At 45.6% G+C, this 23,367-nt stretch overlaps 1 protein-coding gene across 1 annotated transcript in view; it reads left to right on the top strand.

Annotated features, from left to right (window-relative positions):
• Window positions 1-23,367, top strand: part of svep1 (sushi, von Willebrand factor type A, EGF and pentraxin domain containing 1) — a 420,503-nt gene that overhangs the window by 23,272 nt on the left and 373,864 nt on the right. The window contains exon 2 of the mRNA XM_070887865.1: window positions 14,539-14,794. Coding sequence (XP_070743966.1) covers window positions 14,539-14,794 — 256 coding nt within the window. The remainder of the gene's footprint in view (window positions 1-14,538; window positions 14,795-23,367) is intronic.

The following is a 23,367-nucleotide window of genomic DNA, read 5'->3' as shown; positions in this document are numbered from 1 at the left end:
TTTCAAAACCCTCTTTGATGACACGGTTAAATCGCTCAACACCTCCATTGCTTTGAGGATTGAACCGAGCAGTAAGGCGATGCTCAATAGCATGATGAATGAGGAAATCCACAAACTGGTCGGACACAAACTGTGGTCCATTGTCAGTGATTATGATATCTGGGAAGCCCCACTTTGTGAACATACACTGCTGAATAGTGACGATCGTTGATGAGGTCACTGAACTTGTTGTAGCAATTTCTGGCCATTTGGAATGCAGGTCATGTACTACAACAAGGAAACGCTGGTGTTGTGGAGCTGTTTCAACTGGACCGAAGATATCCAACTGAAGTTGTTGCCATGGTCTTTGTGGCCATGGAATGGGCTTAATTGGCGCTGGTCAAATGTTTGTGGCCTTTTCTCTCAGATTGCATGCTTTGCAGTGTGAGACAAACTCCTCGATGCGAGTGTCAATCCCAGATCACCATACTGAATCGCGACATCTCTGCTTCATGCGGACAATGCCAGGGTGTCCATCGTGTGGCAATGAGAGAACGCTCTGTTGAAGCGACTTGGGAATTACTGCTCTACCACCACAAGCTAGGCAGCCATCGTTCCAAACGGAAAATTCATCGCGAAGTCTGTGGAAGGTTTTCAGCTCTTCCGGAATTTGCTTAGGCCACTCAGTCTGGAGGAAGTAGCTCAATTGCTGGAGCGTAGCATCACTCTGTGATTCGGTTTTGAGTTCATCGCAGGAGACAAGGTTTCTGATCATCGACGTGACATATGTGCCGTCATCTGTGAACAAGTCAGCACCAGAGTCTGAAACAGGTGTGGAATGGCTGAGCAGGTCAGCTACGTATTTATGACTGCCAGCGATGCACTGTACATCAAAGTTATACTGATGACAGCGTTCTGACCATTGGCTGATTTGTAGTGATCTGTGCCCAGATCCAGTTGTAGTGAATAGCATAGTTAGTGCTTGGTGATCCATACAGAGGATAAATTTCCTGCCATAGATGTAGATGTGCCAGCATTCACATGTGTAGATGCAATACTGTAGAGTATTTACATTCTGTAGATGAGAGTGTGCGAGAGCTGAAGGCGACTGGGTGTTCCAGGCCATCAATCCATTGTGAGAGCACAGCACCCAAGCTGGTGCCTGATGCATCCGTGGTGACGTACATAGTGGCATTCGGATCAAAGTGCGCGAGGATAGGAGGGGATGTGATTTTCTCCTCAAGCGTGGTGAATGCCTGAGCCTGGGAATCTGCCCATTCCCAAGGGATGTCCTTGCGCAACAACTTGGAAAGTGGTTCGGCAATGTGCGCGTAGTGCGGGACGAACTTCAGATAGAAGTTGCAAGTGCCGAGGAATGATGAAATGACAGCATTAATGCGACTTGAATCTCAGGGAATCATTGAGAGCATCGCTTCAATGTTATCAAGCGCCTTGTGCTGTGACTCTAGCCCAGAAGGTTTATTTCTCCAGCAGCAAATGTACACTGATCGGTATTAAGTGTAATGTTATGTGTAGCAAGTCTAGCCATAACTGCGTGAAGTCGCTGGTCATGTTCTTCCATTGTCCGTCCATGGATGATGATATCGTCAAGCAGATTGCGGGCTCCCTCTATGCTTGCTAGCATAGTAATGACAATCATCTGAAATACACGGTGCAGAAGATAGTCTGTTGGGCATGAATTGATATTGATACAGACCATTATGCATTGTGAATGCCGTGAGCGGTTTGCTGTTCTCTGCTAGGGATATTTGCAGGTAACTGTGGCACATGTCGAGTTTAGTAAAAACTATTGAGCCGTAGAATTCTGAAGACAGATCGTCGATGGTAGGAAGGGGGTACTTGTCGGGGACGATGGCCTTGTTGACCTCTTTCAGGTCGCTGCATAGGTGGATCTCCCCATTTTTTCGCCAAGCAATGACTAAGTTCGAGATCCAGGGTGAGGAGTCGATGCTCTCAATGACTCCCTGAGATTCAAGTCACATTAATTCTGCGGATACTTGGTCATGAACCGCGAATGGGAGACGGCGAAGTCACTGCGTAACCGGTTTTACAGAAGGGTCAACGTGGGGACGATGGCAGAATTTTGTTGTCACTCCAAACCCTGTGAAGATTGAGGGATACTGCTTGTCAAAGTCCACCATGTACACAGGTGTGCCGGTTGGGTCGTAAACTTTGAACCCAAACTTGTCAAAAAGTTCAACATTCATGAGGCTTCATCCCTTCATGACATGAAACGAAAAGTTCTCCAATGTTATATCCTTGTAGTATGTCGGGACAGATATGACCCCAAGTACCTCAATTTTGCAGTCGGAGTACACATGTAGAGTGGAAGTTGCGTCTGCAGTTGATAGTGCGTGAAGTGGTTTTTGTACACAGCCTCGCTCAATGATGAGGCAGATGGGCATGCAATCAATGTTTCCCTCACAGTCCTTGAATTTTCCCGAACCGGTGTGCAAAATGTCACTAAAGGTGTAAACCATACTGAGATAGTGTTAAATCCAAGGAAGAGGCATATAAATTGGTCAGAAAAAGCAGCAAACCTGAGGACTGGGAGAAATCTAGAATTCAGCAGAGGAGGACAAAGGGTTTAATTAGGAAGGGGAAAATAGAGTATAAGAGTAAGCTTGCAGGGAACATAAAAACTGACTGCCAAAGCTTCGATAGATATGTGAAGAGAAAAAGATTAGTGAAGACAAATGTAGGTCCCTTGCAGTCAGAATCAGGCGAATTTATAATGGGGAACAAAGAAATAGCAGACCAATTGAACAAATACTTTGGTTCTGTCTTCAATAAGGAAGACACAAATACACTTCCGGAAATACTAGGGGATTGAGGGTCTAGCGAGAAGGAGGAACTGAAGGAAATCCTTATTAGTCAGGAAATTGTGTCAGGGAAATTGATAGGATTGAAGGCCGATAAATCCCCAGGGCCTGTTAGTCTGCATCCCAGAGTACTTAAGGAAGAAGCCCTAGAAATAGTGGATGCATTGGTGGTCATTTTCCAACATTCTATAAACTCTGGATCAGTTCCTATGGATTGGAGGGTAGCTAATGTAACCCCACTTTTTAAAAAAGGAGGGAGAGAAAATAGGGAATTATAGACCGGTTAGCCTGACATCGGTAGTGGGGAAAGTGTTGGAATCAATAATTAAAGATGTAATAGCAGCACATTTGGAAAGCAGTGACAAGATCGGACCAAGTCAGCATGGATTTATGAAAGGGAAATCATGCTTGACAAATCTTCTAGAATTTTTTGAGGATGTAACTAGTAGAGTGGACAAGGGAGAACCAGTGGATGTGGTGTATTTGGACTTTCAAAAGGCTTTTGACAAGGTCCCACACAAGAGATTGGTGTGCAAAATTAAAGCACATGGTATTGGGGTAATGTATTGATATGGATAGAGAACTGGTTGGCAGACAGGAAGCAAAGAATAGGAATAAATGGGCCCTTTTCAGAATGGCAGGCAGTGACTAGTGGGGTACCGCAAGATTCAGTGCTGGGACCCCAATTATTTACAATATACATTAATGATTTAGACAAAGGAATTGAATGTAATATCTCCAAGTTTGCAGATGACACGAAACTTGGTGGCAGCGTGAGCTGTGAGGAGGATGCTCAGAGGCTGCAGGGTGACTTGGACAGGTTAGGTGAGTGGGCAAATGCATGGCAGATACAGTATAATGTAGATAAATGTGAGGTTATCCATTTTGGTGGCAAAAACAGGAAGGCAGAATATTATCTGAATGGTGACCAATTAGGAAAAGGGGAGGTGCAACGAGACCTGGGTGTTATGGTGCATCAGTCATTTAAGGTTGGCATGCAGGTATAGCAGGCGATGAAGAAGGCAAATGGCATGTTGACCTTCATAGCGAGAGGATTTGAGTATAGGAGCAGGGAGGTCTTACTGCAGTTCTACAGGGCCTTGTTGAGGCCACACCTTGAATATTATGTACAGTTTTGGTCTCCTAATGTGAGGAAGGACATTCTTGCTATTGAGGGAGTGCAATGAAGGTTCACCAGACTGATTCCTGGGATGGCAGGACTGACATATGAAAAAAGACTGGATCGACTAGGCTTATATTCACTGAAATTTAGAAGAATGAGAGGGGATATCAAAGAAATATATAAAATTCTGACGGGATTGGACAGATTAGATTCAAGAAGAATGTTCCCAATGTTGGGGAAGTCCAGAACCAGGGGTCACAGTCTAAGGATAAGGGGTAAGCCATATAGGACCGAGATGAGGAGAAACTTCTTCACTCAGAGAATTGTGAACTTGTGGAATTCTCTATCACAGAAAGTTGTTGAGGCCAGTTCGTTAGGTATATTCAAAAGGGAGTTAAATGTGGCCCCTATGGCTAAAGGGATCAAGGGGTATGGAGAGAAAGCAGGAATGAGGTACTGAAGTTGCATGATCATTCATGATCAGATTGAATTGTGGTGCAAGCTTGAAGGGCCGAATGGCCAACTCCTGCATCTATTTTCTATGTTTCTATGTTTCATCACTATTGGGATTGTCCACCTGTCGAATATGCGATGAGCGACAGACACGAGCAAAATGGTTCACTTTACCACATGTAGAGCATTTCTGTCCACTTGCAGGGCAGTTAGGACACTTTGCTGAGTGTGATGTGTCCCCGCAGTTAAAGCAGCGGAAGTTAGGCCTGCGCTCCGTAGCGGGTGGCTTATTACTAGCCGTGGGTCTTTGCTGTGATTTCCACTTTGGACGAACGCCTTGCATGTGGGCTGTAGCTGAAGTCTGCTGCACAGGGGGAAGCAGGAGATCTGATTGCTTTTGAATCTGATTCGATTTGGATGGCCAAATTAGTTGCTTTGTCTAATGTCAATTTATCATCCTCCATTAGCAAGCATTCCCGAATGCGGGAGATCGTTGTTTTCTCAATAATTTGATCCCTGATCATTTCCTTTGTGAGTGCTCCAAAGTTACACGTAGCGACCAGTTCAGTTAATGAAACGATATACTAGTTGATTGGTTCACTGTTCTCTTGCCCCCTTTGATGAAATTGGTATCCATCACGATACTTTTCTTTGGCCTAAAATACTTCTCTAGGGTGCTTACCATTTTGTCATAGGACTCCAGGTCTTCGATTTGGCCAAAGATGCGTTGGCCTTCGGTGCCGAGGCAATGGATAAGTATTGCACGGCGGCGAGCTGGTGTTACGTTGGCGCCGTGAACCCACTCGCCGTGATTTATGTAGAAAATTTTTTATCCATCTTGGCCACGGGATTGGCGGGTCCCTGGGTGTGGGGAGGAAAGGTGAGGGGGTAGGGAGGTTAATTTGATTCACCTTCGTTGCCAAATTATGTTGTATCCGCGTAAATAACTGACAAGCTGAACCAGGAGTAAAGTAACTTAAACCATGTGCTTTATACAATCCAAAATGGTGTCCCCAAACCGGCATGAACCAGAATGAATACAGCAACTGTGGATAGCTGCCGCAGGGTCCTAATGCCCGTCCTGTGAGCTGTAATAAATAAATAAATAGAGTATGAACACAACAGGCAGCAGCGGAGCAGTGCGGGGAGGCCGGGTCAGGGGGCGGGTGATCAGGTCACCGCCAGGAGACAGCAGGAGTGGAAAGGCGGCTATTACATGTAAAACCAGCGGCCATTGCACTCCACAGCGTGTCCGCCGATTTCTGGCGGTAATGGACCTTAAGGGAAGGAGTAATTTCAGCCCCAATGTTTCTATAACTTCCTCAACCTATCCTCATAACTTATATTTCTGACACTTTTACACAACTTCGCTGCTTGGCTCTGCACCCTCTCAAGGACGCCAGCAGCGCACACAGTACTCCAAATAGTCTGACTGATGATGGCTTACACAGCAGTGTTTTCCAATACAAATTGCTGGCTGGCCAGGGATGTTTCTGTGGCGATGCCATTTTAGCTTACATTACATCAATGACTAGACTTCAAAAAAATACTTCATTGGCTGTAAAGCGCCTTAGAACATGCTGAGGTTGTGAAAGGCAATGTATGAATGCAAGTCTTTCTTTCTTTACGAGGTTTGCTAGTGTTTTCATGTTCTGAAGTTTGGCATTTTCACTCACGTTCCATAATGTTTCAGCAGATAACCAATAAGCAGGAAGCATGGAAGTAAAACGCTCACAGATCAAAACACACTCACGCTCTCTGACTTGCGTTGTACCATTTTACCAACAAACGTACAAAAAGTTCACCTGGATACGCCATGCAAATATGAATATTAAGATCATATGCTCTACGATGGTGTTGGTTATTCATTTTTTTTTTTGCTCATCAAAAGTGCAATTTTCCAATTCTAGATTCCCAATTCGTACTTGTGGCTAGTGACTAATGTATTGGACAAAACTGTTATACAGCAACAAAATAACGTCTTTCGATTTGCAACCTATTGATCTGCTAATGGGCCAAATAACTTTTTTGCTTTTTTAAGCATGTAAGCAGCATGCTGATAGTTTCATAGAATTACCCACTGTAACCCCTAGATTTCTTTCTTGGTCAGCATATTGTATCACTGTTCCATTTAACAGACTCTCTTGTGTATTCATTCTTTGTTCCTACACTAATTATTTTACACTTTTCTACGTTGAATTGCATTTGCAACCTATTGGCCCAATTGCTTAAAAGATTTCAATTGTTTTCAGTGTGGTTGCTTCTTATTTACCCCAATTCATATCCAAGGAAGCAATCGTACTGTGCTCTCTGACCAACATTGACTCCAGGTCCGGCAATGCCTTGATTTTAAAATTCTCATATCCCTCCATAACCTCACTGCTCTTTATCTCTGTAACCTCCTACAACCCTACAATCCTACAAGATCTCTGCGCTCCTCCAATTCTGGCCACTTGTGTACCCCGATGTTCATCGCCCCTCCATTGGCGACCGTGCCTTCAGCTGTCTTGGCCTTAACCTCTGGGATTCCCTCCATAAACCTCTCCGCCTCTCTACCTCTCCGCTCCTTAAAACCTACCTCCTTTGACCAAGCTTTTAATCATCTGCCCTAATATTGCCTTATGTGGCTCGCTGTCAAATTTTGTTTTTGATAACGCTCCTGTGAAGAGCCTTGGGACGTTTAACTATGTTAAAGGCGTTATATAAATGCAAGATGTTGTTGTTATGCACCTAAAAACAGACACTCGTCTTTGGATTTACTGCTTTCATGTGAATATCTAGGTAATTGAAATTCTCAAATCCCTCCATGGACCCCCCCCCCCCAGCTCCTCTTTATCTCTGTAACCTCCTCCAACCCTCCAACCCCCCCAGGATTAATGTTTGGACTCTATGAGAAAGCTCCCTGATCTGTATCTGTCTCTCCTCTGTCCTGTATGTACTCATTCAAGTTGAACCCCTTTCATTAGGGCCACCTCATCCATCTTTTGTGTATGCAGATCCTCTATTATCTCAGGTGGACCTCAATTGGTTCTGTATCCCTAAGTTCTGTAAAACACACAATACCAGCTCACAGTTCTGTGGCGGTGATATCCATCTATAAAAAATATAATTTTATTAAAAATGTATACTGCTTATTTTAACAAATGTACTCAAATATCTTGCTTAAAATGAGTTGTATTAACCTGTGAAGAAAATAGCCTTGGAATCATGGAATCATACAGCACAGAAGGGGACCATTGGGACCATCGTGCCTGTGCCGGCTTTTTGTTAGAGCTTTCCAGTTAGTGCCACTCCCCTGCTCTTTCCCCAGAGCCCTGCAAATGTTCTCCCCTTTATCCAATCCACTTTTGAAAGTTACTACTGAATCTGTTTCCACCACGCTTTTAGATCATAACAACTCGTTAACCTTGTTCTGTTATTTTTACTGCGCTATGCAGTGCCATTTCTTCCCAACACACCACAGTATACTTATTGATATGTATTTAAATGGTACTTTGTGACATTGAATAGGATATACAAATAATAAGTCTGTGATCATCACGCTGGGTCAAAATCCTGGAACTCCCTCCCTAACAGCACTGTGGGAGTACCTTCAGCACACAGACTGCAGCGGTTCAAGAAGACGGCTCACCACCTCCTTCTCAAGGGCAATTAGGGATGGACAATAAATGTTGTCGATGCCCACATCCATGTCCACGAATAAAAAAAATAATCATCAGCTGGAATGGTTCTCCAGGAAGAATGATTTGAGGCCAAGAGCCAAGCAAGATGTCTTCTGGGAATCATTCACGCAATAAGGGACAGGAAAAAGCCCTCTGGTCCATCCAACTGTCCCCACACAGCTGTGGTGCCATGTGCATCACAATACAGACAGTCCCCACCCCATCTAGATGCCAAGCAATGACGAGATCAAATGGTCTCAATTACCTTCTTCATCCAACCCGTCTTGTCGTCTTCGCTTAACACAGTGGTACAAAATCAGGCATGGGCAGCGATGTGAAAATAATCAACTGCTGACTCAACAGATAATCGGGTCATGATCACATTGCTGTTTGTGGGATCTTGCTGTATACAAATTGCCCGCCCCATTTCCCTACATTTACAACAGTGACTAAACTTCAAAAGTATTTCATTAGCAAGTAAAGAGCTTTGGGAAGTCCTGAGGTGGTGACAAACATTATATAGATGCAAGTCTGTCTTTCTTTCTCTTCAAAGTCTGGCAACTCCTGTAAGTGGCAATGTTAAACTGTTAACAAATGAATGCTGGACACTTGTAGGAAATGGGCTGTGGCAGGGATAGCTGGAAAATAGAGACTCTTTGATCTGAAACTCTCAAACATGTGCAAGACCTGGTCCAACAAAGTCCACAATTCTGTTTCGACTTTGTGTCATTGTGCATATGCATAAGAACATAAGAAATAGGGACAGCAGTAGGCCATTCGGCCCCTCGAGCCTTCTCCGCCATTCAGTAAGATCATGGCTGATCTGATCATGGACTCAGGTCCACTTCCCCGACCGCTCCCCATAACCCCTTATCCCCTTATCGTTTAAGAAACTGTCTATTTCTGTCTTAAATTTATTCAATGTCCCAGCTTCCACAGCTCTCTGAGACAGTGAATTCCACAGATTTACAACCCTCTGAGAGAAGAAATTTCTCCTCATCTCTGTTTTAAATGGGTGGCCCCTTATTCTAAGATCATGCCCTCTAGTTCTAGTCTCCCCCATCATTGGAAACTGTTATATATGTGGACTTGTATTTACTCTGTACAGCCACCAGAGGGCTCATTCCCCGGAGTCCCAAGGGATCCCATAATTCCTTGGGAGCGCAGGTATTTAAGAAGGCTTCACAGGTTGGAGAGGCACTCTGGAGACCTGCAATAAAAGACTAAGGTCACACTTTACTTTGAGCTCACAGTGTTCAGTCTGACTCTTTCTCCATACACTACAGAAACATCCTCTCTGCATCCACCCTGTCAAGCCCCCTCATAATCTTATACATTTCGATAAGATCACCTCTCAGCCTTTTTACCAATACATTTTTGTTCTCAGTTTTGGTGCATTTTTCTTCTTTTAATTCCTAGTTCAGTATCTTCCCATGGACCACAAGCGTGGCAAAACTACACATGGTTCTCTTGACTCAGGCTCTGTTCCTCTGAATTTCAAAGGTAGCATCATTACCCTGTCTTCCAAAGCTCTGCTTTCAACAGTTACCACCCCATCTCTAACTTCCCCTTCCTCTCAAACGTCCTCCACATGTTGTTGTCTCCCAGTTCTGTGTCCATCTGTCCTCAGTCTGAATCCCTTCAGTCCAGCTTCCAACCTCTGTATCCTGTCCTCTGTGACAGTTGCTATGGTGTATTAGCTCTCCTTGTTCCCCATGACCTCTGCACAATAGTCAAAACTCTCAGGCAGGGTATTCTCTTCATTGCCACTCCTCTGTTGTCTCATCACCATAGGCAGTCCCTCGGAATCGACTATCTCTAGCTAGCAACCAGAACCTGTTTACAGTGACACAAGGGTCAGTAACCAGAGGACACAGACTTAAAATAATTGGCAAAAGAACCAGAGGGGAGATGAGGAGAATTCTTTTAATGCAACGAGCTGTTGTGGTCTGGAATACACTGCCTGAAAGGGTGATGGAAGCAGATTCAATAGTAATTTTCAAAAGGGAAATTGGATAAATACTTGAAGAGGGAAACATTTTTCAGGGCTATGGGGAAAGAGCAGGGGGAGTGGGACTAATTGGACAGCTCTTTCACAGGGACGATGGGCCAGCTGGCCTCCTTCTGTGCTGTGAAGTATATAAATTACAAAACCCAATTCTTAAACTTAGCATCAACTTAAAACCTTTCTGCTTTCTTATGTAATTTGTAACGATAATAGTTGTGTGCAGTTTCATTTGCCCTCCTTTAAGACACTGAAAGACGGCCATTTAAGATGATTTAAAACTGCAAAGAGACACATCGTTAAACCTTTATGATTTATTGTCAACCGTTAATCTTCGCAACATACCAAACATTGCACTCCTGTCGTATTTCATTATCAAAACATTTAGGACTCTTGGTTCTGGAACCAGTATTTGAAAAATGTGGCTTTGTTTACAGTCAAAGGGCCAACCTTGTCAATCATAGTGACAGCAATCTTACAACACCAGTCCCACACTCAATGACTGATTGAGAAACCCAGGACCTAGTGCCATTAGCTTCACTGTTGATGGACAGGTTGTAAACAGACGATTGAATTGCAAAAAAACATACAGAGATCCCTTTTTTTCCCAAAGTCAAATAATTGTAAATATAATGGCAAAGAATTGTCTGACTTGTAGCGGGTAAGATAAAGGGAAAAGCTGCTAATAAACTGACCTACAAACAGGAACTGTTAAGCTCCAGTTACGTTAAGTTAATAATCAAACTACATAAAAACTAGCTGATAAACACCAAAGTTCATGCACTGCAATGTAGCCTCTGTGCCTGTGGGATATGTGTACTGAATGGAAGAATTTCTGCTCATTGATCATAATGGGAATGGTGTTCAGCAGGGAAGAAGTTGCAAGCCTTTGGAAAATAAATTCTCCTTCCTCTTCCACATAACCATCTCTGGAGTTCCCCGACATTTATCATTTCCCCCTGCCCTCACTTTCAATTCTAATTGCACCCCCTAGTGACATCATCCACAAGCATGGAGTCAGCCTGTACATGCGTGCTGACGACCTCTAGCTCTATCTCTCCGTCAGTGCCCTCATTTCCACAACTGCCTCTGTGGAGTCTGCCCATAGCCCATTAACTCACGAATAAGCCAAAGATCTCCTTTCACTGAACATCGGGAAAGCGGAATTAATTGTTTCCACACCCCCCCTCCATCACCGTACCAAACTCTAAACCCTTTACCACTGAGTCCTTCTCCCTTCCTGGCTGCTGAGCTTGACCTCAGGATGACCTCGGCTGCATGCAATCTCAGTGTCCTGTTTCCAGTGATCTGAACTCCAAAAAGAATCATAGAATCATAGAATTATAAAATAGGTACAGCACAGAAAGAGGCCATTCGGCCCATCCAGCCCGTGCCAGCTCTCTGCAAGAACACCTGAGCAAGTTCCATTCCCCACCCTTTCCCCGCAGCCCTGCAATTCTTTATCCTTCGGGTACTTATCCAATTCCCTTTTGAAAGCCATGATTGCATCTGCCTCCACCATCCTTTCAGGCAGTGTATTCCAGATCATAACCACTCACGTAAAAATGTTTTTCCTCATGTAACCTCTGGTTCTTCTGCCAATCACCTTAAATTTGTGTCCTCTGACTCTCGACCCTTCCACCAATCGGAACAATTTCCCTCTATTTACTCTATCTAGACCCCTCATGATTTTGAACACCTCTGTCAAATCTGCCATCAATCATCTCTGCTCTGAGGAGAACAACCCCATATCCGAACCCTCACCACGACTGTAACTTCTACCTATGCAATATTATCCACTTGCCCTGCTATCGCAACCCTGCCACTGGTGAACACATGCTTTGTTACCTCCACACTCAATTTCTCCAATGCCCTTCTTGCCTGCCTCCCAACTTGCTCAAGCTCTACCTCATCTGAAACTCCGCCACCCTCACCCTGACCCACAGAAGACCCCCCCCTTCCTCCTCGCCCATCACCCCATCCTCACCCACTCACACTGGCTCCCTGCCCTGTCCTACCGTGCAGTAAAGTTAAAAGATATTGGTCCCCATTTACAAATCGGCCCATACTCCACCCTACCTCCACAACTGTCTCCCACTTTACATCCCCTCCTATGTCCTCTGGCTCTGCCCTCCTTTTCAGGTCACCTCCCCTTCCTCTGTTCCACTATTAGTGGCAGGGCCTTCAGTTGTCTTAGCCCTGAACCCCCTCCACCCCTCTCCACACCTCCTCAGAACCATTTCTGCCACCAAACCAAATATATTCACAACTCTTTAAACTACCAAAGATACGTCACACGGATACTTGCCTACTCGGGTAACAAATGATCAATTCTAAGATAAAATAATAGAATCAGAGAATGTTCTAGCACAGAAACAGACCATTCGGCCCATCAAGGATGTGCTGGTGTTTTTCTTACTGTCCACCCAGTCTAACCCCACTCTTCTGCTCACTCCTCATGCTCTTAATATCCCATCCAATTTACTCCCACTCTCCTGATAACTCCTCACATCCCACCCAGTCTAATCCCACTCTTCTGCTCACTCCTCGTGCTATTTAATATCCTACCCAGTCGAATAATACTACTTTATTGTTATGGTTCCACGTACAGACTTGGTAAATAAAAAGCCTGTGTGAAACATTGACTATTTTGATTGGCGACAGTTCGTGTTTCAGTATTGGCGGAGAATGTGAATTAAAGATAGCGAAAACTACTTCCAATGGACATCTAACATCCCAGAAAATTTTCTTGGAGCTGCTCCCGCTCCGTCACCTTCACTTTGCTGGAAGTGTAACGGACAAACCTGCAGAGATGGTGCCTCCACCACACTTCCAGCCACGTTACGGTGGAGTTGGAACCAGTTCCGAGGAGATTCTCAGCCAATTACCTTCAGTAACAACAACAATAACAACTTGTATTTATATAGCGCCTTTAATGTAGTAAAACGTCCCCAGGCACTTTACAGCAGTGTTATAAGACAAAACAATAAACTTGACTCCGAACCACATTAAGAAGAAATTATGGCCGATGTCCAAAAGTTTGGTCAAAGAGGTAGATTTTAAGGGGCGTCTTAAAGGAGGAAAGAGAGATAGAGGTAGAGAGGTGGAGAGGTTTAGGCAGGGAGTTCCAGAGCTTGAGACCTAGTCAACAGAAGGCACGGCCACCAATGGTTGTGCGATTATAATCAGGGATGCTCAAGAGGTCAGAATTAGAGGAGGGCAGACATTGTGGGGGTTGTGGGGCTGTAGAAGATTACAGAGATAGGGAGGGGCAAGGCCATAGAGGTATTTGTAAATAAGGATAAGAATTTTGAAATCGAGGTGTTGCTTAACTGGGAGCGAATGTAGGTCAGTGAGCACAGGAATGATGGGTGAGCGGGACTTGGTGCAAGTTAGGACACGGGCTGCCGAGTTTACGTAAGGTAGAATGTGGGAGACTAGCTAGGAGTGCGTTGGAATAGTCAAGTCTAGAGGCAACAAAGGCATGGATTACAGTTTCAGCAGCAGATGAGCTGAGGCAGAGGCAGAGACGGGCAATGTTACAGAGGTGGAGATAGGCGGTCTTAATTATGCTGCAGATATGTGGTCGGAAGCTCATTTCAGGGTCAAATGTGACTCTAGGTTGTGAGCAATCTGGTTTAGCCTCAGATAGATGCTAGGGAGAGGGATGGAGTCGGTGTCCAAGGAACGCAGTTTGTGGAGGGGACCAAAGACAATGGCTTCGGTCTTCCTAATATTTAATTGGAGAAAATTTCTGCTCATCCAGTACTGGATGTCGGACAAGCAGTCTGACAATTTAGAGACCATAGCGAGGTCGAGAGAAATGGTGGTGAGGTAGAGCTGGGTGTCGTCAGTGTACATGTGGAAAGGGACTCCATGTTTTCGGATGATATCTCCAAAGGGCAGCATATAAATGAGAAATAGGAGGGGTCCAAGGATAGATCCTTAGGGAACACCAGAGGTAACGATGCAGAAGTGGGAAGAGAAGCCATTGCAGGTGATTTTCTGGCTATGATTAGATAGATAAGAATGGAACCAGGCGAGTGCAGTCCCACCCAGTTGGACGATGATGGAGAGGCGTTGAAGGAGGAAGGAGTGGTCAACCATGTCAAAAGCTGTAGACAAGTTCAAGGAGGGGTAGTTTATCTTTGTCACAGTCACAAAGGATGTCATTTGTCACTTTGATGGGAGCCATTTCGATACTGTGGCGGTGGCAGAAACCAGAATGAAGGGATTCAAACATAGAATTCCGGGAAAGATGGGCACGGATTTGGGAGGCAACAACACGTTCAAGGACTTTGGAGAGAAAAGGAAGGTTGGCGATGGGGCGGTAGTTTGCAAGCACAGTGGGATCCAGGGTTTTTTTGAGGAGTGGGATGATGATGGCAGATTTGAAGGAGAGGGGGACAGTACCTGAGGAGAGAGAACCATTAACAATGTCAGCTAATGCACCGCTGCTCTTCTTCCCACCAGCAAATTCTGCGGCATTCACGGGTGAATTCCACCAAAGTGGTGTTCCTCATCACGGACGGCTATTCAAACGGTGGGGACCCGAGACCCATCGCTGCTTCCCTGCGGGACCTGGGCGTGGAGATCTTTACTCTCGGCATATGGCAGGGCAACATTCGAGAACTTCAGGACATGGCGTCGCACCCCAAGGAGGAGCACTGCTACATCTTGCACAGCTTTGCCGAGTTTGAAGCTTTGGCTAGAAGAGCACTCCATGAAGGTAGGACTCCGCGGTATGAGGTTACGTAGAGTGACATCGCGTCTACAGCACAGAATGAGCCCATTCATCTCAGCCCATCAGCATATTCTTCTATTCCTTTCTCCCTCATGTGTTTTTCTAGCTTCCCCCTAAATGCATCTATTCTATTCGCCTTAACTATTCCATGTGGTAGCGAGTTCCACACTCACACCACTCTCTGAGTAAAGAAGATTCTTCTGAACTCCCGATTGGATTTATTCATGACTATCTTATATTTATGATCCCTAGTTTTGGACTACTCCACAAGTGGGAACATCTTCTATACCCTATCGAACCCCTTCATAATCTTGAAGACAGGGGGCAGTTAAAATAAGGCTAGTTCTTCACTCCTCTGATCCCGCTATCTTCCCGCCTTGTCGTAATTATAATCTGCTCCTTTGCGCAGGCGAGCAGGACACCCACAGGTAGGAAACGAGATCCTGCTTTAAATATGCAGAGCTGGACAATTTTAGTCTAGAGCCTGAGCAGGGAGAGCAGTGACAGCTTCCCCATTAGACCAGACCTGTCGGGAGGAGGATCGTGGGCCGGGAGGTGTTGCTACAATTGTACAGGGCCTTGGTGAGGCCACACCTGGAGTATTGTGTACAGTTTTGGTCTCCTAACCTGAGGAAGGACATTCTTGCTATTGAGGGAGTGCAGCGAAGGTTCACCAGACTGATTCCCGGGATGGTGGGACTGACCTATCAAGAAAGACTGGATCAACTGGGCTTATATTCACTGGAGTTCAGAAGAATGAGAGGGGACCTCATAGAAACGTTTAAAATTCTGACGGGGTTAGACAGGTTAGATGCGGGAAGAATGTTCCCAATGTTGGGGAAGTCCAGAACTAGGGGACACAGTCTAAGGATAAGGGGGAAGCCATTTAGGACCGAGATGAGGAGGAATTTCTTCACCCAGAGAGTGGTGAACCTGTGGAATTCTCTACCACAGAAAGTTGTTGAGGCCAATTCACTAAATATATTCAAAAAGGAGTTAGATGAAGTCCTTACTACTAGGGGAATCAAGGGGTATGGTGAGAAAGCAGGAATGGGGTACTGAAGTTGCATGTTCAGCCATGAACTCATTGAATGGCGGTGCAGGCTAGAAGGGCCGAATGGCCTACTCCTGCACCTATTTTCTATGTTTCTATGTTTCTATGTTAGTGAGATATGTTCTCGTACAGGAACCACAGAGAGTTTGCATGCAGGTACAGCAAGCAATAAGGAAGGCAAATGACATGTTGGCTTTAATTTCAGGGGGTTGGATTATAAGAGAAAGGAAGTCTTACTACAATTGTACAAGACTCTGGTGAGACCACACCTGGAGTACTGTGCACAGTTTTGGTCTCCTTATCTGAGGAAAGACATACATGCCTTAGAGGCGGTCAACGAAGGTTCACTAGATCAATTCCTGGGATGAGAGAGTTTTCCTATCAGGAGAGATTGAATAGATTGAGCCTATACTCTCCAAAGGTTAGAAGACTGAGAGGTGATCTCATTGAAACATATATGATTCTGAGGATATTTACAGGGTAGATGCTGAATAGTTGTTTCCTGTGGCTGGAGATTTTAGAACTAGGTGGCATAGTCTCAAGAAAAGGGATTGGCCATTTAAGACTGAGATGAGGAGGAATTTCTTCACTCAGAGGGTTGTGAATCTTTGGAATTCTCTACCCCAAAGGACTGTGGATGCTCAGTAGTTGAGTATATTCAAGGCTGAGATCAATAGATTTTTGGATTCCAGAGGATTCAAGGGATACGAGATCAGGCGAGAAAGTGGAGCTGTGGTGGAAGATCAACGCTGAGCTTATTGAATGGTGGAGTGAGCTTGAGGGGCCATATGGCCTAATCCTGCTGTTAATTCTTACAGTCCAATACGGGAATTACAGTCTCTGTCACAGGTGAGACAGACAGTCGTTGAAGGAAAGGGTGGGCGGGGAGTCTGGTTTGCCGCACACTCCTTCCGTTGCCTGCGCTTGTTTTCTGCATGCTCTCAACGACGAGACTCGAGGTGCTCAGCGCCCTCCTAGATGCTCTTCCTCTACTTAGGGCGGTCTTTGGCCAGGGACTCCCAGGTGTCAGTAGGGATGTTGCACTTTATCAAGGAGGCTTTGAGGGTGTCCTTGATGTTATGTATGTGAACCTCACCTATGTGTAAGACTTGCCACGAGAGGGCACACCTGTGGGAGACATATGGGTCACCTGTGTACCCTGGTGCAAGCAGGTATAAAAGGCAGTCCATCAAGCTACTGTTCTCACTTTGGAGTTATATTAGAGAGACCAAGGTCACAATGGTTTGAGTTTACAACGCAGTCTCGTGGAGTTATTCTGAACTTAACTGGCGACGAGTTACAGATCACGAACTTTCACGCGGAAATGGCTGCCGTTGGTATTCTTGAGAGATTTGTTGAGGTTGATGATTGGGAAGCCTTCATTGAGAGCCTCGACCAGTACTTTGTGGCCAACGAATTGGACACGGCTGAAACAGAGATCAAGCGCAGGGCGATTCTCCTCACCGTATGTGCGTCATCGGTATATGGTCTTAAAAATTTCCTTAAAGATTCTCCTTAAAAATTTGCTGGCACCGGTCAAGCTAATGGACAAATCTTATGCAGAGTGTCAGTGAAAATATCGTATGACGGAAGGGTGCATGATTTACCACTATGGATAGTACCAGTCGGCAGGAGCTGGCTAGGCAAGATCCGGTGGAACCGGGACAACATCAAGCACTGCCCTCGCCAGTCGAGTACAACGAGTGGGCCAGTCGGTACTAAAGAGCAATGGGATGGTCAGAATCTGCGGGGACTACAAGGTGATGATCAACTGAGTCTCGTTACAGGACCAGTACCCACTACCCAAAGCAGAGGACTTATTCGCAATGCTAGCAGGGGTAAAGTAATTCACCAAGCTAGACCTAATCTGCACTTACATGACACAGGAGCTGGCTGAACCGTCAAAGAAGTTGATGTGCATTAACACGCACAGAGGACTGTTCATATACCACAGATGCCCCTTTGGGATTCGCTCGGCGGCAGCCACCTTCCAGAGGAACATGGAGAGTCTGCTGAAATCGGTTCCATGCACCGTGGTGTTCCAAGACGACATCTTGATCACTGCCGAACACTTGCACAACCTGGACGAGGCTCTAAAACGATTGAACAGAGTGGGACTCAGGCTGAAAAGCTCCAAGTGTGTTTTCCTGGCGCCAGAGGTCAAATTTTTGAGGGAAAGATTGCGGCGGACGGCATCAGACCCACGGACTCCAAGACAGAGGCCATCAAGAATGCACCCAGACCACAGAATGTGACGGAGCTGTGTTCGTTCCTGGGACTCCTAACTACTTTGGTAACTTTCTACCAGGGTTGAGCACTTTGCTGGAACCCTTGCATTTGTTGCTATGCAAGGGTGACAACTGGGTTTGTGGTAGATCTTAAGAAACAGCCTTTAACAAGGCCAGAAACCTGCTATGTTCTAACAAGTTACTTGTATTGTATGACCCATGTAAACGCTTAGTACTAGCATGTATTGCGTCGTCGTACGGGGTCGGTTGTGTGTTACAGCAAGCAAATGTGTCAGGCAAACTGCAACTGTTTGCATATGCATCCAGATGTCTATCCAAGGCTGAAAGAGCCTACAGTATGGTTGAGAAAGAAGTGTTGGCTTGTGTATACAGGGTTAAGAAAATGCACCAATATCTATTTGGTCTCCGGTTCGAGCATGAAACCGACCACAAACCGCTCACTTCACTGCTCTCAGAAAGCAAAGGTATCAACACCAATGCTTCATCCCACATCCAAAGATGGGCACTAACATTTTGAGTAAGCGTTCACTGCTGTCGATCCGTGTTAAGTGCGTCATCACCGTGCGCACCGTCAATCTCCTCCCCCAACGGCAACATTCCGCTCTGAAAATCTTCGACCTGCCCGGCAGTGCCAAAACCTGTCTTTCCTCAGCGGTCCAGTGAGGCTGAGGCCTTCTGCAATGACGGTGCGGCTTCCCTTAAAGGGGAAGATGCACTGCCGCTGCCACCATTTTTAATTTTTGCCCCTTGGGTGCTAGGCTGCTGGCCTAGCCTGAACCTTCCCTGGTAGACCAGAGGGCCGAAGTTTTGAAATCCCGAAGGCTGTCCACTTTAAGTGAAGGGGAGAGCCAAGGTGACGCAGCACTGTGATGACGTCATCGCGGCGGTGAATCCGCACCACCCCAACTTCCGCCCCAGAGGTGTTGCCACTGCCGCATATCCGCCCCTCTCGTGTAGTCACTGCTCCCATTAGGAGCGACTTCTGGATCCAAGAGGAAAAAAAACAAAGAGTGAGATTTCACTCAAGAGGCAACCTCAACCACCGTGACGGTGAAAACAGACAAAACGGACAGGGTGCGTGCCATCGCTTGTCTACCGTCATACCTTTTAATGTGGTGTGCACCCCATTTCAGGCGGGGGGCAACTGTGGCCCCAAAGTATCTGTTTAATTTCTCTGCTATTTCCTTATTCCCCATTATAATTTCTCTCTCTCGCTGTAGATTAAAGTCCCCCATGATTACTGTATTACCCTTGTTACATGCACCTCTAATTTCTTGATTTATACTGTGACTTTACATTACCACTACTGTTTGGGGACCTATAAACAACTCCCACCAATGTTTTCTGTCCCTTGCTGTTTCTTAGCTCCACCCAAACTGATTCTACTTCGTGATTTTCGGATCTAAGATCCTTTCTCTCCACTGTCTTTATCCCATCCTTTATCAGGGCTACCCCTCCTCCTGTTACATTTTGCCTATCTCTTCTAAAAGTTCAGTATCCTGGAATATTTAGTTCCCAACCGTGATCACTTTACAACCACGTCTCCGTAATGGCTATTAGATCAAACCTATTAATTTCTATTTGCGCTATAAATTCATCTATTTTGTTGCGAATGCTTTGTGCATTCACATATAGTACCTTTAGCTTTGACTTATTTAGATTTTTCCCTGATGTCCCTTTAGTCACGAACACCCAATTACCTTTGTTACCCTCTCTGTCCCTTCTTGACCCACTCTGCTTATTTTTACCCAAAACTCTGCACTGCTCTAGAGCCTTGACATTTCTCTTGCTGCTTTTAAATTTATTCTTTCCTGAATCCTGAATTGTGCCATCGTGTGTGACTACTGATGTTGCTGTAAGGCTGCATTAAATGGGCTTTGGAGTTCTAGAGTGGCTTATTTTTAAATAAATGCCACACTTATTCTTGTATACTGTGTAATGTTACTTATCCAAACAGATCAGGCAACTTCCCTGATCAGATAAGTGAATCATTCATCAATCAATTTGCCATCATGGCTACTATAATTGCATTATGAACATAATTCATAGTTAAAAAATAAAAATTTTCAGAAGTTTGACATGAAATGGCTCTATTCAAGTGCAAGTATTACGATTTATATTAATTGCTGTGTATAATACAGTGTTAGCTGTGGCTTAGTGGGTCACACTCTTGCCTCTGAGTCAAGGAAAGTTGTGGGTTCACGTCCCGCTCCAGAGACTTGAGCACATGCTCCAGGCTGACACTCCAGTGCAGTGCTGAGGGAGTGCTGTACAGTCGGACTTGCTATCTTTCAGCTGAGACATTAAACCAAGGCCCTGTCTGCTCTCTGAGGTGGACGTAAAAGATCCCATGGCACTATTTTGAAGAAGAGCACGGGACTTCTCCCAGGTGTCTTGGCCAATATTTATCTGTCAACCAATATCACAAAAAACAAATTATCTGGTCATTATCACAATGTTGTTTGAGGGAGCTTGCTGTACGCAAATTGGCTTTCGCATTTCCTATAGTACAACAGTGACCACACTTCAAAAGTTCTTCATTGGCTGTAAAGTGATTTGGGATGTCCTGAGATCGTGAAAGGTGCTGTGAGCCTGTCTCTCTTTCTTCCTTTCTTTCTTGTACAGAGAGGATTAGAAATGCGTTTGTATTGTTGACCAGCTTTCTGAGTCCTTCCTTTAACTTCTCCAATATAACTATAAAATCCTTAAGTTGGTAACACTTTTAATTTCTCCAGATCATTGAAATGAATGATTGATGCTGTAACAGTAACACCTGCTATTCCTGATTCCACCACAGGATGGCAAATCTGCGTCTAAAACGCAATAGGGCTGAACTTTCTGCAGTGGGACAGAAATTGTGGCTTTCTTGTTGTCCTGATGATATCCCTGGGACAGGGTTGGTGTCATTAGCATAAAAAGGGGCGAAGGGCCAGGCTATCTATGGCCCTGCATGGGTGTGTGCTCTGCGAGGGATCAGGAAAATCAGACTTGCACCTTGTCGGGAGAGCAGACCGTTGCAGCCATGTTTGTTTTAAATGCTGTGTTGCTGCTTTCTCTGTAGGGGCGGAGGCGGGGGGGGCGGTGATTGGCACTTGTTTCCCATCATCACATAGGTAAGTAAGTAATCCTGCTTCACACGGGTGGACCTTCCCTTGGTCGCAGAAAAGATGCAACTGGTGGACCTCCTCCATCTCTCCAAAACCCCCGAGATCTCTGCACGCCTCCAATTCTGGCTTCTTGAGCATCCCCGGTTTGCTTCGCTCCACCATTGGTGGTCGTGCCTACAGCAGCCTGGGCCCTAAGCTCTGGAACTCCCTCCCTAAACCTCCCCGCCTTTCCTTCCTCGTTTAAGACACTCCTTAAAACCTACTTCTTTGACCAAGTTTGTGGTCACCTGTCCAAATATCTCCTTATCTGGCTCGGTGTCACAATTTGTTTGGTAACGCTCCTGTGAAGCACCTTGGGACATTTTTCTATGTTAAAGGTGGTATATAAATGCAAGTTGTTGCTGATGAATGTCTGGCAGGAAGACATCATCCCGCCAGTCGTGCTTCTTTCCGTGACGTCGACGGAAATTTCCCTGTTTAAAGAAAAAGGGGTAGAGATCTTGTGGAATCATACTCACCTCAAACTCTGCCTTCCTGCCCCAATCCCCTAGGTTCAGACAGAATTACTCCACTTCTGCCCATTGTGGTTCAGTGGCAGCACTCTTGCCTCTGAGTCAGCAGTTTCTAGGTTTAATCCCACTCCAGGACTTGAGCACAAAAAACTAGTGCAGTACTGAGGGAGTGATACACTGTCAGACGTGCTGGCTTTCAGATGAGACGTTAAAACTGAGGCTCCATCTGCTCTCTTAGGTGGACGTAAAAGATCCCATAATATTATTGGAAAAAGAGAAGGGGAGTTCTCCTCGGTGTCCTGGCCAATATTTATGTATGCGCTTATTTGTAACAGAAAAAGACTCTGATTGGGTCCCCTTGATCTCATGACCTGATTGCTGACTGGTCCCCTTGGAGGATAAGACACACCCAGCAGTTTTTCTGGAATTTGTAATTAGAACCGCCCTGCCTACGTAGTCAGTGACTTTGCAAAGTGTAATTCAAGCCATTCTGACTGCTAACTCCAGACAGGAGAGAGCTCACTATCACAGGTTAAGACCTTACCCTACCTCCAAGTTCTTGCCCCATCCCAGCCCAAGTTCCTGCCGCATCCCAGCCCAAGTTCCTGATCTCCCCAGCCCAAGTTCCTGACCTTACTTCCCCTGCCGCCATGCCAAGATGGAGCATTGTGTGTAGGTCACAGATTGTTAACAGGTTTATTGGATAGAAAGTGAATAGTGTCAGTGTTGTGACTTCCGGATTTCATCCCCTCCAATTATGTCACTTGTCACACACACACATCGAGCTTTCCGAGAAATCGGGTGTGGGTGTAAAGGGGGTGGGGTTGTAAAATGTGATCCGTCTTCCCTGAGTTCCCTTTCTCACCCTCCGCTCCCCTTTCCCCCCGTCCCCGCGCTCTCCCCCAGTCTCTCTCTCTCTCAATCCCCCGTCTCTTTCTCTCTGCCCCACTCTCTCCCGCAGTCTCTCTCTCTCTCTCTCTGTCCCACTCTCTCTGTCCCCAGTCTCTCACTCTCTCTCTGCCGCAGTCACTCTCCCTCCCCCTAGTCTCTCTCTCTCCACTGTCTCTCTCTCTCCGCCCAGTCTCTCTCTCACTCTTTCCCCAGTCTCTCTCACTCTCTCCCCCAGTCTCTCTCTCACTCTCCCCTGCAGTCTCTCTCTCTTCCCCCCCCCCCACCAGTCTCTCTCACTCCCCCCCCCCCAGTCTCTCTCACTCTCCCCCTAGTCTCTCTTACTCTCCCCAAGTCTCTCTCTCACTACCTCCAATTTTTTCTCTCCCGCAGAAGGCCACGAAAATGTTGGAATAGATAATCACAGTGATATTTTGGGCAATGTGGTTGGCAGCAGCCCTGGGCTCCTCATGATACAGGAGGGAGCGGAGTCCAGGATGTGCATGCACAAAAGGACACACAAAACTATTGCAAATAATCACTTTGAATATTTATCCCTCAACTAACATCACTGAAAAAGATTTGGACATTATCACCTTGCTGTGCGCAAATTGGCTGTCGTGTTTCCTACATTTTAACAGTGACTACACTTCAAAAAGTACTTCATTGGCTGCAAAGGGCTTTGTGCTGTACAAGGATGGAATGCCTGACTTCTTAGAAGCCGTCTAGTTCAGACTGAGAGACTCTT

The sequence above is a fragment of the Pristiophorus japonicus genome, chromosome 1, assembly GCF_044704955.1.
Source record: "Pristiophorus japonicus isolate sPriJap1 chromosome 1, sPriJap1.hap1, whole genome shotgun sequence".
NCBI lineage: Eukaryota > Metazoa > Chordata > Chondrichthyes > Pristiophoridae > Pristiophorus > Pristiophorus japonicus.
The sequence above is the reverse complement of the archived record's forward strand: the minus strand, read 5'-3'. Positions and strand labels throughout refer to the sequence as shown.